The 17,040-nt window shown below is 37.1% G+C and overlaps 3 protein-coding genes across 3 annotated transcripts; 1 reads left to right on the top strand and 2 right to left on the bottom strand.

The window, feature by feature from the left end:
- On the bottom strand, positions 2,726-6,976 carry LOC109725046 (mannan endo-1,4-beta-mannosidase 6-like). Its single transcript, XM_020254098.1, has 6 exons — positions 6,838-6,976; positions 5,806-6,315; positions 5,280-5,477; positions 4,233-4,355; positions 3,856-4,067; positions 2,726-3,557 (listed from the first exon to the last, which is right to left on the bottom strand). Exons 2-6 carry the CDS (start codon positions 6,172-6,174, stop codon positions 3,152-3,154), a joined length of 1,308 nt encoding a protein of 435 aa, XP_020109687.1. The 5' UTR covers positions 6,175-6,315; positions 6,838-6,976; the 3' UTR covers positions 2,726-3,151.
- Positions 7,028-7,856, top strand: LOC109725062 (BAG family molecular chaperone regulator 5, mitochondrial). Its single transcript, XM_020254123.1, has one exon. It carries the CDS (start codon positions 7,062-7,064, stop codon positions 7,716-7,718), a length of 657 nt encoding a protein of 218 aa, XP_020109712.1. The 5' UTR covers positions 7,028-7,061; the 3' UTR covers positions 7,719-7,856.
- LOC109725053 lies at positions 8,086-12,539 on the bottom strand. The gene is made up of 12 exons (XM_020254111.1): positions 12,324-12,539; positions 12,082-12,143; positions 11,753-11,824; positions 11,421-11,502; positions 11,211-11,281; positions 10,183-10,284; positions 10,008-10,097; positions 9,356-9,430; positions 9,233-9,265; positions 9,063-9,143; positions 8,577-8,639; positions 8,086-8,490 (listed from the first exon to the last, which is right to left on the bottom strand). The coding sequence occupies exons 1-12, from the start codon at positions 12,376-12,378 to the stop codon at positions 8,311-8,313; spliced, it is 966 nt and encodes a 321-aa protein (XP_020109700.1). The 5' UTR covers positions 12,379-12,539; the 3' UTR covers positions 8,086-8,310.

The following is a 17,040-nucleotide window of genomic DNA, read 5'->3' as shown; positions in this document are numbered from 1 at the left end:
AGGTTTTCAACTTATCAATTCCTTCAATTTTTTGAATTTTCTTAAAATACTGACAAAGATTTTTGATACAGAAGGTGGTAAAGAACAGATGACCTAAAATGTAACTGCAGATTTATACAATTAGGCTAAGCTTTCTTTTAAATTTTGCAAACCAAGAATGATATGCCACGTCAGCAGTTCCCAGCTCCATTCCGAGGCGAAGGTGTGAACGCGATTGCGGAAACACGTGCGGGTGCGAGTGTGCGCCGCCGATGTTGTCGGGAGAAAAAAAAAAAAGAAAAGGTGACAGGTCCACACGTAGTAGTGTCTCCATTTAATTAAATTATTTTTTTTAAATTTATTCATTCTATCATAATTTTTTTTAAAATTATTTTTATTAATTTTTTTTTAAAAAAAAATAAAATTAGTTAGATATAGATGGTGCAATATAACTGTTATACGATCGACTTTCTCCTCGAACTGAGTAGCGGCTCTGAGCTTTGAGATACACAGGCGCGAGGTTAGCAAGTAAGGTCATTGTTGTTTCATGCAAATTGGTTGGTTTTTATGTAATTTGGCTATAATTATTTATTTATTTATTTATTTGTTTATTTGGATCAAGTAAGTAGGTTCTCAGGCGCACATTGGGTGATTTGCAATGAGAGCAATTGCCCAGGCAATTTAGCGGTTGGTGATTAGCTGATCATACATATTCCCAGTACTATAGTCTTATACGTGCTCATCTTCTTGGGAACTTAGCCTTTTTGTTTAATTAATACTACATGAGTTGTTTCGTATATGTGTTTAATAGAGTAAATATAAATATATATGTATGTTCAACTACCTCCTCTCCCTATTACATCAAGCAGAAAAAGACTCTTTAGTTCCTCCTCTTCTCTCTCCTTATCTACACCTCCTCCCCTCTCCTCTCTCACCACACAACATGAAGGTGGAGTTTGCTGCTACATCCTGCAGAAAAATTCAATCTAAGGTCTTATATGGCCATTTATACTCGTTCGGCGGCGGCGGGGGCGGCAGCGGCGGCGGCGACACCGTTCGGTGATCATCATCTTCGTACTTCTCTTTCACAACAAAATCATACTAAAGATTTATATGGTGTTTCGGTGAACACGAATTAATCGGCAAAAGAACGGCATACACGGGAAAAGCCAGGCATTTTCTTTTCTTTTCTTTTCTTTTACCTGTGTTTCTGCTTGTTTTTTTTTTCTCTGACCTATTTATGGGTAAAAATGTTTACTTAAGTCCACTAATAGAGATGGTGTTTATTTCAAAATGTTGCAAAGAAAGATGTAAGGAGCCTGACTTTGGAAACTAGAGGCAGATCAATGTACTAATATTAGCGTGGTTAAGATCCTTATAATTAACTCTTTTCATCCTTAATTTGTTTTCTCATCTTTTTATCTTTGTATGTTGACATGCATAATGCTATAGCTCCAAGCTAGGTGCAGAAAATGTACGATTCATGAATTGATGTTGAATGCAATCATGTCAAAAACCAAAAACAGCACATAAACTTTGAATTGTATATATGCTCTATTATCGCTCATGTACATTTTTTTTAAAAAAAAAGAAAATTATTAAATTTTCTATTTCTTTTTCCCCTCAAATGGCTTTGTTCATTAATGTTGACAATTTAAGCTCCTACCAAACCAACGTAATTATTGACATATTCACCATTTTCCCCAACTTTTCTTAACTTTAAAGAGCTCTTTAACTTAAAAGAAAGGGGGGCCGTTTCCACTACATTTTGTGACAACGTTGACCGATCAACCTTGCAGTTTGTGATATGGTCCATAACATACGCCGCACGAAAACAAAGTCGTTCGTTGGATTATTCGCTTAATATATAAGGTTTAGGTCTAAAATATTATTCACAATTTTTTACTATTATGATCGAATTAAATTTTCTAAGGACTATGTTTTCCAGCCGTTGGTTTTGACTTTAGGAGGGTTCAAAGAGCCGTGTTTAGATGCCTTGAGAATTGGAACCCTAGAGAATTTTAATGTGGAAGGGTAGCTTCATAAGTTTATTATGTATATTTCTAGCAGATTGTGTCACATTGATAGCGTATTAAAGAATTATGCGGCTCACATTGCGCCCGAGAATGGAGGTTGGAAAGGTCACCTGTTGACTTTCTCTGCCTTGTTGGAATAATATATGGGTGCGAGCCTGTATAAAAGCCACTAAAGTATCTCATTATTACGATAATGCCCTGTCTGATCTAGGACCTGCTCATTTGTATGAGTGTCAATTCAGAGAAGGAAAGCAATGTATAAACAACTAAGACAGATGCTATATATACAATACAAACTCATCAATTACACAATGGAGTTCTATTTTCCAATCCATCGGGATGGCAGAGTTGATAATTGGTTCAGAGAGAGAGAGAGAGAGAGAGAGAAAGTGTGCTGTTACCTCTTTGACAATAGCTTTGTTTGCTAAGAAAAAAAAAATCTGAAGCTTTTTGTCGCAGAAGAAAGGAAAAATTAATTTGGCAAGTCTCAAAAACAGAAACTCTGCTTTTTTTTTTTAAAAAAAAAAAAGAAGACAAACCTGCTGGGGTGCATATAAATATTCTTGCAATAGCACTGTCTGGACATTGATTCCAATAAACAACACAGCACCTTATAACAGGCTTTACACAGATCCTAAATGCGACAAATACCAAAGAAAGGCCTTGTTTAGTTTAGAAGAGTCCGTAAGCAAACCAAAACAACCAAAATAAGAGAAAAGCCCATCTGCCGGAATACTCTATTGCATAAAATTTTAGCCTAAAAGGTTGGGGGAAGAAGGAAAAATCAAAGTGTAACACAAACGAGGCATAAAAACTCTGAAGAAGCAACCTCATTGTTCGAGACGAATCAATCATCATATTTACCAATACATAAAGAATCGAAAGTATGAAAATAAATTTGGCCTTTGCTGAAGAACCAAAAGTGCGGCTGCTGTTCATCAGTCTTTTCATGTAACAGCTTTTGCTTGTTGCTACAACTTCATTTTATCCAAAGACTATGCAGTGCAGCATACAATAATACCAAAGTACCTCCCTCGTGTTAGATAAAACAATCCAGAATTTGCAATGACGTACTTTATCGACATTTGGATGAATGTAAACATGTAGAATCCTATGTACTAAATCCAAGAGTAAAATCATGGTAGTTTAGAACACTGCCAATCAGCTGTTCTATTTGCTTCTCCTCTTGTTAATAACTTAGCTAATCGGCAGGACTGCTGTACTATCAAATTATGTGTGGACGGGTGCTCCCGTGCTATGAGTGAAAAGTTGTCACCATACCTTTGCATTCCTTCAACCATCAATTGCCAAATAAGAGCACCCGCCCCTGCTTGCTCTTTCTCAGCTGATTCGTAGATTTTATCATATACAGTTTTTAGCAGAATATCTCTATCATATGTCCCATTTCTCTTTTCATTTATGTGGGAGCCAATCTCTGAGAATAGTACTGGTTTTCTCAAAATATTTTCGCTGTCATTAATATGGGAATCCACCCAACTGGAAAGATATTTAATTTTCTCTTCCAGGCTTGCCTTCGGGATCCTAATACACAAGCAAAATTTACAATTTCTTGGTCATCAGAAATTAGAAACAAGACGCATTCCTACAAACTTATCTATCTACAAATTGCCTGCCAACTCTGAATTTTAACATACACCCTTCGAAAACTTCATGTAGGAGTATATGCGAAAATTCAGATTTCACAGGGTACATATGTAAATAGATGAAATTGCAGTGCAGTGGTATATGTAAGTGCCCACAAAAAGTAGCTTATGTTAGAAGTTCAACCAAACTTTAGGAAAAAGCACGATGCTGAAATACAAGTTTCGAAAATACCAACCAGCTATCGGGATATGCATGTACTGAAGCGAAGTCAATGTGCTCCACTGCTGAGTTCTGTATAAAATCTGAGCAGAGTGAAGCTGCCCATGTACCAGGGTTGACCCCCAGTTTATCGCTTCTTCGAGGCCCATAAAATCCTTCAAGCCCAATTGTGACAAGGTGCTTCTTATCCAAGCTCTTGATGTAAGAAGACATTTCAGCAATCCAAGCCTGTTGAAGAAGAGTAATTTGAAAATTAGGCATTTCACCACAAAGAAAGTTTTGATAGCTGTTTCTGAATTCCTGATAAATAAATGATTAAATTCTCACCACATATTAAGGAGTCAACTTCTTTTTCTAACTGAAAAAATATATATATATAGACTACTATGTTACCTGAAGAAGAGGGCCAGATGAATTGGATACACATCGAGGCTCATTCATGAGCTCCCAAGCAAATATGGCAGGTTCATCAGAATATTTGATTCCACTGTAAGAATTTCTTCTAGTTAATATTGCCTGGAAGATCGATGCATTGTAGAAAGATATAGATCAAACAAGAAGCAAACTATCGAGCATTACATGGACACACTAGAAATAGGTGACAGTTTTAGATGATATTATTCAAAATATATGGCATTATATGCAAAACATCTTAAATCAAATGACAATGAACCATCATTACAAGGACGGTTTTGTGCTCAAGGCCTATCATCATACATATGCCTTTGGAGATGTACTGCCCTAGACATTTGCAAATAATGTGAGCATAGAAATGAGCTCGTAGGCCCTAAAAAGCAAAAGTTAACATATGCTTCAGCTACAGCAGTAACAGTTAGGGACTACTAAAGAAAGGACAACTAGTGCTTTCTTGAAAAGCTTTACTCAAATAGCACTTCTACAAAAGCTTTACTCAAACTAATGTTCCTAGTTCAAGGCAATTCTTTAACGCGTATTCCGAATTATGATAGTAGAATAGTGATAAATGGATGAGAACTTGAGATGGCGTTTAACCGTTGAAACAGCTGAAAGAGAGATGGTATTGAAAAGGCTAATTCACAAACGAAAGACTTTACCTTTCTAAACACATAGGGATTTATGTGTTTTATGTAACTACCTATCTATTAAAGGTAACCTGTACAAATGATTTCCCGATATTTAGTCTATAGAAATAGACAATACCATGGCAATTTGTGATCCAATACAACCATGTGACATTCAAGAGTTACAATCTACAGTACATATTATATGCTGTAACGCACAATAGCGCTGATTCAGCCAGATACTCTATACTTGCTACATGACGATAGAAAAATCACACTTTTACACCAGTAATGGTTGCAATATAACAAACTGAAATGTTTGAATCCAATTAAGAACAATAATCCATCAGAATTACATTGCAAACTATTTATTTAGATAAAACATAGGTTTCCATCATACCTTCACGTAATTTTTGTAGTAGCCCTTTATGGTTGGATTTGAGAAAAATGAATCTGTTGAGATCGTTACATTCTCCCCAGCTTCTTGTGCCCATCTAACATACTGAGCCTTCCCTCCAAATGCATTAAGATTATTTACAAGGCTGAGAATCAGCCTTATTCCGTTCCTCCTTGCTTCATAGATCACAAAATCTAATGCCTGAATCCAAAATGGAGTACAAGAGAACCAAAATCACTCCTTTGCCACATTATGCTTCTGATTCAAAACCCAAAATTTAGACATTTTGATGTACCAAATTATCAGATAAAAACCGAAGCAAGGGCAAAACCCGTCATTAATTCTGCATCAAAAGCTAACACGCGATTTGAAAAAGTAAAAGCATCACTGAGAGACCTAACACTACATAAAAACGCGCACATTTCTGACAAAGATATCAAATTTACAACAGATCACCACATAACGACCAAAGAGACACAACACCCATCACTAATTTCGGATCAAAAGGCCAGGGTTTGCAACAAACTACCTCGAACACGCGCTCCTCGAATCGTCCGGGGGAGATCTGGAGTGCGCCGGGCCCGCCGTCGCTGAAGGCCCAGGTGCGGCACACGGCCATGCCCATGGCGCGGCCGCGGCGGAGCATGTCGGAGACGGAGTCGCGGGAGGCGGAGGAGAGGAGCCAGTAGGAGTTCCACCCGTTGACGTAGAGAGGGGAGCCCGAGGAGATGTCGACGAAGCGCGTGGCGTTGCGGCCGATGAACCCCATCCGAGGCTGGAGCCATGGGATCGGGATCTTGATCGCGAACCCCGCGGTGGAGGAGGAGGAGTAGTTGAGGTAGAGGAAGGTGAGGAGGAGGAGGAGGCCGAGGATGGTGTAGACCCTCCGCTCCTTCATCGCCTCTCCTCTCCTCTGCTCCTCCTCGGCTCCTCTTTTGGGAGGGGATAAGAGATCGCGACCGACACATGGATCCTAGAGCGAGGCTCCAGTTGGGGACGTCCCGTGTCTTCAATTGGTGGGGCCACCCACTTGAAGTAGCTTACCATTCGTAAAACAGAGTAATGGTGTACTTGTCAACTAATTTTTTCTTTTTGATTCTTCGTTAATTAATAGTTCAATAATAAAAAAAAAAAGTCCATAATTTGATTGAATGATAGATTCTACCAAAAAGACAATTTTTTTTTATTCAAATCACTTTTTTTATTCCTAACAATGATTTGAAGACATTATCTATGACTCAGATACTATAAATTTTTATTAAGTAACCGAGAATGATATAAAAAAAGGAACTAAAAATAGAGTAGAGATGAAATTAAGTGCAGATGCAGCCAATCCATAGTAATTTACTATGCCAAATGGTCAAACGGGTGAAATTTTGAGACGTAAACTGGTATCGTGGCAAACAAAATTAGACAGCTGGAGATGTTTTGCAGTAGTACTGAGTTTTCCTCGTAATAATAATAGTAAAAAAGTGCGACCAAAGAAGCATCCAATCATTAAGCGTCAACATACGTAAGAGAAAAAAGAAATTCAGAAAAAAGAGGTAAATTTGGCTGATACCGTAGTTAATCACCGTATAGGCCGTAATGCTAAAAGATACGGCGGATAAAGGGATGATGAAGAGGCAAAAGCTTGGAAGAGGCTAGAGCCTTCTCAATGGCTAATGTCATCATCAAAATTCATATCCTCGGTGAATAATTAAAAACCCCCACCCAAAGCCAGTTAAATCAAATCAGCGCTCTCTCTTTTCCTTTCCTCTCCTCCTCTCCTCTCTCCTTCCCGCTATGAGTACGAACTCCTCTTTCCACCAGGGCTGCTGCTACTACTACTACTCCTCCGCCTCCTTCTACTTCGCGTCCGATGATCAGAACCCTCCTCCGCATTCTCCCAAAACCATCCCCGTGCCCATCGACTCACCCTCCGACAACGAAACCCTAGCTCGGATCCCCGTCCACCTCCCTCCCTCCGTCGCCTCCGTCGCCTCCGCCGCCGCAGCAGCCAAGATCCAAGCGGCCTACCGCGGCCACCTGGTTCGGTCCCTCGTGGGGACGATCCGGGCCGTGGATTCGGAGGCGGGGCGGTTCGAGCGGCTGATCCAGCGGCAGGAGACGGTGGACGCCGTGCGGCGCGACGAGCGGGAGCGGCTGCGGGTGAGCGAGGGTTTGATGGCGCTGCTCCTCCGCCTCGACGCCGTCCCCGGCGTCTACCCGGCCGTTAGGGACCTGCGGAGGGCCGTCAGCCGCCGCATCGTCGGCCTGCAGGAGATCCTCGACGCCGTCGCCGCCACCTCGCCGGTGGCGGCGGAGGGCTTCCCGGGGAGCTTGGATGAGATTGTGGCGGGGATTTGGAGAGGGGTAGAGGAGGAGGAGGAGGACGGTGGAGTAGGAGTTTCAAGGAGCGGGGGTTTCGAGTGTTGGGAGAGATTTGTGTTAGGAGTGTGATCACTCATGTCGCTCTTGGCTGAGACGAGAAATTCGAATATTCTCGGTGTAAGATTAAAATATAGTTAAAAAATAAATGTATATATATATATATATATATATATATATATATATATATTTTTTTTTANCTTTCTATTTCACTATAGAGATGTAATTTGGCAAATTAATATATTGTTACGGGCTTACTTTGTCTGTATAAGCACATTTAGCTGCTATAATCAGATACTTTTATCATTTGGCTCTTTCTGACAAAGTAGGTCCTGCTGCTACAACAGAGTGTAGTATGCGAGAATCGCACAACACCAAGCAGATGCAACCTCTGCCACGAAAACAAAAAATCTGCACACTGCAAACTGAACTACCACTCTTATAAAGAAGAACAAAAGAAGCCACGTATCAACATATTTATTTTTAACCACACGTTTGACACTTTGGCACATGAGAGGCGGTGTAAATAGAGAAAAAATAATCATGAGAAAGGTAAGGTTTGCACTAACTCATTCTGGCAAACCTTGAAAACAACACAAATAAGCGATGGTCATCAATGAAGATATACAAATCGTTACAACAAAAGATTGCTGAGTGTATGTGATCACAGAGCAAGGCCTTCCTTTCGTACAGAGAAATTACCCGTGTATGACCTGTGAATTGCATTACTTTTAACGAAACTGCCTTTCGTCGGTTTCTCAAGAACCGTCTTTGCCGCAGTATCTGCCTTTAAATCTGCCGTCTCTCCTGCTGTAATGTTATTATCAGCAAGAAATTGTAGTCCCTGAAAAATACACAAAAAAGCAGGAATATAAAAATGAGATCAAGGGAAAGAATATCAACCAAATGGCTGAAAGAAACGTAACGTACCTTGAGCGTATTGTCCTCAGATGGAGTAAATGAATGTGATAATTTAAGTTTTTCATTAGCCTCCTGTTGATGAAATAAATAGTTATGAAGAATTCAAGCATGAATGAAATTATAGAGAAAGAATATGTTACAATTAGCAGCTTTCACTTAGTTTAACAGGTGGATAAACAACTCATAACCATTATGTACAATGACATATGATAAAATAGTGCAGTGCTTAATGCTTCTGCAAATCGGGTCCAACAAAAGCAACAGGTGATTCAGATAACGACAATCAAAAAGGGCTTTCCGAATTATCAAAACCTCTCAATGAGCAACTCATGGTTGTTTTCTTAATTTTTAGAAGAAATGTCTTTCTAATACCAGTGTGCTTACATGCACCAAGCAATTAAGATTCAATTTCATTAGATCAAGGCACAGAAAAGAGAGAACAACTATATGCCGCACACAAAATGATCAGAAAGCATGACCTAAACAGCCTCCCACCTGAAAAAATTTAGCATTAATCCCATCCTTTATACCCCCAGCAACTTGGCAAAGGTACCATATACCCGCATTAGATATATCCTGAGCAATACAAAGAGAAGTAACATGGTTAAATGGAAATGTTGTGAATATTCATGTAGCATAAACCAATAACCGAGTATTTCCAAAACCTGTTTATTTTCAAGCAATCCGATCTTTCCTTCCTGTCAACAATGCATAAACTCGATCAGCTAAATATAGCATCAGTTAGAGCTTTGCGAGTACTAAGGAGAAAAGTGAATTTCTAGACTCACCAGTCCAGCAACCATTTTTTGGATCGACTCAATATCAAATCCGATTTGGGAAAGGTCAGTCCTAACTTCATTGACCTGCATCAATAAAATGCGTCTAGCATAAATACTAACTAATCACAATGATGCACCAACTCAAAATCGATTAAGGAGATTTTAACAAATAACAGTATCCGACTATACACAGTAACACAGGTACCTATCTTTGTTGTTCAACTATATAATGCAGACATGAAAAATCATGTTCAAATGGCTGCCAGTTAGAAGCAAACAGATGTAACCTTCAAATCAAGGTTAAGTAGTGGTTGAAGTTAAAAAAAAAAAAAAAGGGTCCCACATGACATGGACATGAAGATATGATTAGAGTTCCATATGCAGTTGCATTCCAAGATTTGCAAACTGCAACTGCAGGCTGCTATTTAATTTTGACCAAAAAAGAACTTCTAATCTTATTTAAGTCCATTGATCAACTTAATTCCAAACAATGATAATTGTATCACAAAGAAAAACTTGACACCATTTAATATAATGAATTAAGCTGAAAAGTTTTTTTTAAAAAAAGAAAATAAGCCCTGAAAAATCTCATGTTGAAAAGAACTAAATAAAATACATAGTCCATCAACTCCAAGCAAGAAATATCTTATCTCAGACCGACCTCATTCATAATGCTTTTAGAAATCTCCCTCTGTTCATCAAGTTTCCCATCCACGTTTTCAAGTCGTTGAGTCAGATGTCTTTTTGTTGCCTGAAATGAAAAACAGATCACAAAGTTACTTACAGCATGGAGGAAACTTAAATAGGAAATAAGAGTGATGAGAGTTTGAGCATACGGCTAGGGCTGCCGATACTTGCTCCAGTTGTTTTGATACATTAGCAACAGCATTAGCCATGTTGCGTTTTGTAACAAACATGACATCAGAGAAAGACCACCCCTGCATAAGAAGAATGTTAAAGCAAAATTAAATTAAAAAAATTACATAACACATCTACAGGTGTATCAACATATTAAGTTCCATTTCTCTCAAAAAAAAAAAAAAAAACATATTAAGTTCCAATACAAGGTAAACTTAAGTAGCAGGGAAAAAAAAGAAAAGAGATAACATCTAAAGTTATATTCCCATAACATCTAAAGTTATATTCCCATGATTTAAAACCAATTTCAGCTTAATGATCGCCTAGAAGATCTGGAGCTCAACAATTTTAATCTAAGAAGTAAAATTAACGTAGCTGGATGTATCCAAAAACACGGTATAAAGCAGACTTAAACAAGAAGAAAGTAAGAGAAGCAGGACATTGGATATAAGACTTCAATGAGTCCGTAATTTTGAACCCACAATTACAGTTATGAAATAGTCCGTGTAGCTTTTTTTCTTTTATACGATGAGGTTTTTATTTCTTCTGCATGCACTTCTTTTTTTTTTTCAATCAATTTACATATTTGTCGGAGAAACTTCACCAGAGGATGAACAACTCATCCAGCCACACTAGAGGTTTCATGTAACCTGGAAATGAAAAAGAGCAATTGATAATAGCCGTATATTAGTACTGTAGGGTTTGCAGAGGCTTCTGAAATTCATTTTCCTGTTTCTTTTCTTGTTCGTTAACTCTACAAGTTATGATGAAAAAGACATGTCAAGCCAAACAGGATACGGTACTGTGAGTTGATTGAGGGTAAGCATAAAATCAAATAGATATTGGCCATTATTTACATAGCACATAAAAAAGTTAATTGTGTTATTAGGAAAAGCCCAAGTAAATGAAAGAACAACGTAAAGGCAATTAATGCAACAAACACTATCATAAAATTGAATTTCAATCTCAATGACTTTATTCGGCTTATTGGTATCCAAAATCTTGCCTTCCACCACATGTAGCAATAACCCATTGCTCCAACTGTAGCAGCTGGAACTATGTAAGATGCCAAATTCCCTGAACAATCAAAAGGGTAAGTACGCATTAGACTACAAATACTTAGCATACATGTAGAACAACTATCATAGTGAATGGTGGGAGAACAAGTAACAGTGCCTCAAAGGGAAATGGTAATAAAACCAGTATATAAACACACCCCTTGAATTTGAATCCCCAGTCAACACAGTCACGGGTCTAGACAGTGCCAAATCCCTAACCTCTTGAGCCAAATGTCGAATCTACCAACAATGATATAACATAAGAAAAGAAACAATTGATAACGACATCAAAAGAATAAAAGCAATGAAGTACAAAAGTATGGCGACAATAAAACAACGAACGTCAGTAAACGCTTGTTTATCTTCAAAAATCATATTGATTTTCTTATAAGATCTTGTACGAATGGGTACCACATGAATGCTATCTCAAAAGGGGGAAAAAAAAAAAAAATTTCTAAAATTTCACAGTTCATGAACAACAACGAGATACCTGAGCCGCAAGAAGAGCCGTGTCATAGTGGCCTGAAGATGCTTCCCCTTCATTTACACCTTTTACTAATTCCTGAAATCGGAAGGAACACCACATCTCACTCTTAGTATGATAAGCTGAACTAATTAAAAGGAGAAAAAGAAAGCATGCTATAATTAGAAAAGGTAATATGGTTTATCCCCTCAGAAACTCTGTGGCCAAATTTAGGCAAATTTCCTAATTATTCAGAAAAAAATCTCGATCTCTAAGCAAGCAAATTCTAAAACCACTAAGAAGTGACACTAATTAACCGAACTAAATCGCCGAATATAATTGAAATAAGCAATCACCTGAAGCTCTGCTAATACATCCGATAATCTCCCATTCTTCAGTATAATCGAACCGGTCAATCCTATAAACAATAGGAATCGAATCTCACCAAAATTATCATCAAAAACGAAAAGGCAGATCACAAATTTTGTGATATTTCACAAAATTATTCACAAAAAACCCTAAGATTTGAAGGAGATCGGTCGATACAAGAACAACGATTAACGATTCAAAGGATCGTGGATTCGGAAAAGAAGAGTACCTGCTCCGACGAGGATGAGGACCTTGGAGGTGGCGATTCCGCTTTGCATCGCCATTGTTGGAGGGGATTGGTGTTTGCGGGGTAAAGGTGTTCGACTCTCGAAGCTTCTTTTCCCCCTTTGAGGTTAGAGAGAGAGAGAGAGAGAGAGAGAGAGAGAGAGAGGAGCCAGGGAGGAGAGAGAAACGAGAAGGAGCGGCTTTCGAGTTTGCCTCCTTGGTCCGATTTACTTTTTGGCCTTCTAGAAGTTGATAATCTCACGCCCGTTTCTTGATTTCTACGCTGGTCGTAAGAAGTTCCCACTTCCCCCTTGTCACTTCCCGGTCTTTGGTTGGCGGGGCTGTATATAGTGTATGGTAAATGGTTTGGTATTTATCGGAGCTATGTGAACCCTCGGATCCGATCCGAATTACGTAGGATTTCCAACTCGCTGCGCAACAAATCGGTTTGATTCTCAATAAGGGTAACCCATATGGTTTCGCAACTTTTTATTTTAATACCCTATAATTTATAATTTAAAATATATCAAATTAGCATTCGGTTATTTTATTTTTAATTTTTCGTTAATTTCTCTCTTAATATTTTATTAAATTATATATAAAAAATTTTAGATATTTTACCTAAGTTTATCGAATATTCATTTTAGTACTCTTTAGTTTTAACTTTGTCACTGATTTAATAAAAAAATTAATAAAATTAATATTAAAAAAATAAAAATAAAATCACAGGATATTAAATTAATACAATTTAAACCACAAGATATTAAAGTGAGAATGTGTGCAACTACAAAAATAGTATTTGAAGTTTTTCTTTTTAACCAGTAAAACTGTCCCCTAAGCTTTACGCCCCTTCGAAACGCCTTTTTATTATTGAGATTTTAGTAACATTTCAATTTTTTAAAAATTTAAACTATATTAGTAAAAAATAAATAAGTTTTCATCAAATGTTTTTTTGAGATGTGTATGTGTGAATATGACAGTAGGCTCTATATTTTCAGCAGCCCTCTTATAAATTTATATTTATTATATTTATAGTCATAAATATATTTTTTAATTAAGAATATATTGATAAAGAATTCTTAAACCAAAAAATCAAAAATTACCGGCTGTCAGGTAGTGCATGCGATAAAAGATTTAATAATTTATACTTAAAGTTTTAAGTTCAAAAAATTACTATAAATTAACATGAGTTAATCTCTATTAGATGGATAATAAAATTTAGAAAGAAAGTTCTGACACATATTTCATTATTGTATTAAAATAGTCCCACAAGAACAAGTGACGAAGAAAATTAAGAATCATTTGAAATTTTATTAACATTCAATCCAAAAGCAGCTTGAAAGTGTATAAACAAAGGACATAAGTATTATCTTTTCTTAAACTTAAATACGTGGGACAAGAGTGCGGCTAGTATGCTTAGGAAAGCAAGGAGGCCTCCGTACTTTCAAGTTATTTTCAATGTTGGGACTTTCGAATCGACGATCAGCTCTGTTAGACTTGATCTAGAGTATTTAAAATACGTAGAAAATAAATTTTGTTATTTTTCGATATCATTTGCCTAGTGATCGAAGGGGCTCAAATCAACGGTTGAAAATAAAAATCTCACAAAATGTGATGATATGACATTAAAAATTTAGATCAAAGATATTGATCTTATTTTATATAGTATAAAGAATTTTCTATCAAAATTTCACGTGATTTGGATATTTCTACACCGTTAAGCTTGCAATCGGCTCACTACGGCTATTAAAATAATTAATTTTGAGCCCCTTCGATCACTAGGCAAATGATATCGAAAAATCGTAAAATTTATTTTCTAGGTACTTCAAATACTCTAAATCAACTCTAACGGAACCGATCGTCGATTCGAAAATTCGAACATCGAAAACAACTTGAAAGCACGAAGGCCTCCGTGCTTCCATAAGCATACCAACCAAACTCTTGGGACAAATCTTAACTAATAATTGGTTTACAAGGTGACATTATTGGTTTTGACAGAATTAAGCCTTATAAATACTGCACTATTCTGTATTTTTTTTTTTTTTGTGATTGAAACTTAGTTGTTTAATTTTTATTTTTTTAAAAAAAGTTTATTGAGTTAGGTTAAAAATGTAATCAAATATAATTGACTCTAGTAGTTTTTAATAATTAATTAGTGAGATTTTTTTTTGTCAAAAAATGATTAAATTTATTGAACTTTTATAAAATTACCAATTTGATAAAATCTTCAGAACTTTTCTGACTAAAATCATTAATGGTGTTTCAATCAAAATAATAAATAAATAGATAAAAGTTGAGGGCTCCATTTCGAAGTGGTACATTTTTACTTTAGTTTCTTATTTACGCATCTTTAAAGTTTTGGCCTTTTCTTTATAATTGAGTTATTCTGTGTTACATTAAAATTTTAGTAAATTTAATAATTTCATTAGCTATTATTTACAATTTTTATCTGCTAAAAAACAATTAAAATTAATGAATTCTATGGGATTAGTTATAAATCTATTAAAACTTTCAAATTAATTGATTAAAATTATTTAATTCAAAATGCAGAATAGGCTATAGGTAAGGGGGGGTTCGTATAGTTTACCCTTTTTTAAAACTTCGGATTGGGTCTCTTAATGGGCCCGAAACAAGGCCGAGGCCCAATAACGTTAGGGGATCCGCCCATTAGCCATTTTTCTAACAATAAGCTTCTTTGAGATGGGCAAATCCATGCTACATGTAAGAATGCAAATGGATTCAGATTGGTAGAGCTCCGATCCAAATAGGACGGTAAGTAAAAATCAAAAATGTAAAAAAATATAATTTCTCTGAATTCATTCAAACCCTTCCGTTCCAGTTCACCCCGAATGAAGCAGTAAGTTGGGGGCAAAAATAAGAATAAAATTAATCTGCCCNTACACTCTTTGAAAGATATTTACACTGTTTCTCTTCTTATTGCACTCTTTCAGATATAAACTGCACCCACTAAGATAAAAATTACACTCTTTAAATGAAAGTTGCACTGTTTCTCCTCTTGTTGCACCGTTTCTCCTCTTGTTGCATCATTTCTCCTCTTGTTACACTATTTTTTATCTTAAACTGCACTCATTTAAGAGATATTTATACTGCTTCTCCTCTTATTGCACTGTTAAACAGTGCAACAAGAGGAGAAACAGTGCAACAAGAGGAGAAGCAGTATAAATATCTGTTAAAGATGTGTAGTTTAAAATAAAAAATAGTGTAATAAGAGGAAAAATTATGCAACAAGAAAAAAAATTGTACCCATTTATCTTAAACTGCACTCATTTAAGAGATATTTATACTGCTTCTCCTCTTGTTGCACAGTTTCTCCTCTTTAAAGAGGAGAAACAATGCAACAAGAGGAGAAACAGTACAACAAGAGGAGAAGCAGTATAAATATCTGTTAAAGATGTGTAGTTTAAAATAAAAAACAGTGTAACAAGAGAAAAAATGGTGCAAAAAGAAAAAAAAACTGCACTCATTTATCTTAAACTGCACCCATTTAAGAGATATTTGTACTGCTTCTCCTCTTGTTGCACTGTTTCTCCTCTTTAAAGAGGAGAAACAGTGCAACAAGAGGAGAAACAATGCAACAAGAGGAGAAGCAGTATAAATATCTGTTAAAGATGTGCAGTTTAAAATAAAAAACAGTCCAACCCCGTTCGCCGCGGCCGCTGCCGCTGCGGCGACGGGATCGGGCTGGGGGTCCGCGGCGGACGCGGCGTCTCGACGTCGTCGTGGAAGAAGCAGAGGCGCTGGTCGGCGGCTTCTGCGCGGCGGCGGGAGGAGGGGCAGCGCCGACGGAGAAGAACACGCGCGGCGCTGGTGCCGGCGCCGGTTGCGCTTCCGCCTCCCCCTCCTGCGCCCTGTCGCTTGGCCTCCCCTTCTTCTTCTTCGCCGTTGTCTTCTTCTCCGCATCCAGCCCGACCCCGTTCGCCGCGGCCGCTGCCGCCGCGGCGACGGGATCGGGCTGGGGGTCCGCGGCGGCGGAGGAGAGGAGGAGGGGGTCGCGGGCGGTGGAGAGGAGGGTGAGGAGGGGGGCGACGGTGAAGAAGGATGGTGAGGAGGGAGGCGACGGTGAAGAAGAAGAGGTGAGAGAAAGAGGAAAGAGAAAAAGTAATAAGGGTATTTTGGTCAGTTTGCTGAAAAAGCGGACCGAATCTGCAAAAACGAAAAAGGTGACCCGGTTTTGCAAAAGCCCAAAATAAGTGAATTTTTTATGCAAAAAGGCCTATATATAGTTAACTCATTTTGACATGAAAGCAATAAAATATATAAAATAATAAAAAATTACTTGATAGAACCTTTTAACGAGTTCATTATGAATTTTTATTTTCATTTTTCCTACTATTTAATTAGTGTCTCTTTAAAAAAATTATTAGATTTTATCAAAATTTATTTATTGGTTAATAGTATTGTAGAGATTGACAAAAAAAAAAAAGTATTTATAAAAAATAGTATATGATAGAAAAGTACAAATAAATTTAAAATATAGTGTAGAGACTAGAGATTGACAAAATAGAATAATATTTTTGAAAAAATAATTATATAATATAGTGAATAAAAATAATTATAAAGTACCGTTTAGTAGAGTACAATTAATACGGTAAAAAAAAAGGACCTAACTTTGAAAGCACAGAAAGGTCAATGGCTCCGGTGCAAAATTTTTATTTAGCCGTACGATCAATAATTGTTATCGAAGAAGGTGAAGCCGTGGC

Source organism: Ananas comosus, linkage group 2 (assembly GCF_001540865.1).
Source record: "Ananas comosus cultivar F153 linkage group 2, ASM154086v1, whole genome shotgun sequence".
Taxonomy (NCBI): Eukaryota; Viridiplantae; Streptophyta; class Magnoliopsida; order Poales; family Bromeliaceae; genus Ananas; species Ananas comosus.
The sequence above is the reverse complement of the archived record's forward strand: the minus strand, read 5'-3'. Positions and strand labels throughout refer to the sequence as shown.

What these genes read in the sequence shown, in the direction of transcription:
- LOC109725053 (XM_020254111.1), bottom strand. Translation starts at nt 12,378, where the DNA reads ATGGCGATGCAAAGCGGAATCGCCACCTCCAAGGTCCTCATCCTCGTC. An exon ending in CGGCTCTTCTTGCGGCTCAG is followed by an intron (nt 11,503 to 11,752) that starts GTATCTCGTTGT and finishes CATTGTTGGTAG; the next exon opens with ATTCGACATTTGGCTCAAGA. An exon ending in CTGAGGACAATACGCTCAAG is followed by an intron (nt 8,491 to 8,576) that starts GTACGTTACGTT and finishes TGTATTTTTCAG; the next exon opens with GGACTACAATTTCTTGCTGA.
- LOC109725046 (XM_020254098.1), bottom strand. Translation starts at nt 6,174, where the DNA reads ATGAAGGAGCGGAGGGTCTACACCATCCTCGGCCTCCTCCTCCTCCTC. An exon ending in TCGAGGAGCGCGTGTTCGAG is followed by an intron (nt 5,478 to 5,805) that starts GTAGTTTGTTGC and finishes TTTTGGATTCAG; the next exon opens with GCATTAGATTTTGTGATCTA. An exon ending in CATCTGGCCCTCTTCTTCAG is followed by an intron (nt 4,068 to 4,232) that starts GTAACATAGTAG and finishes CTTCTTCAACAG; the next exon opens with GCTTGGATTGCTGAAATGTC.
- LOC109725062 (XM_020254123.1), top strand. Translation starts at nt 7,062, where the DNA reads ATGAGTACGAACTCCTCTTTCCACCAGGGCTGCTGCTACTACTACTAC.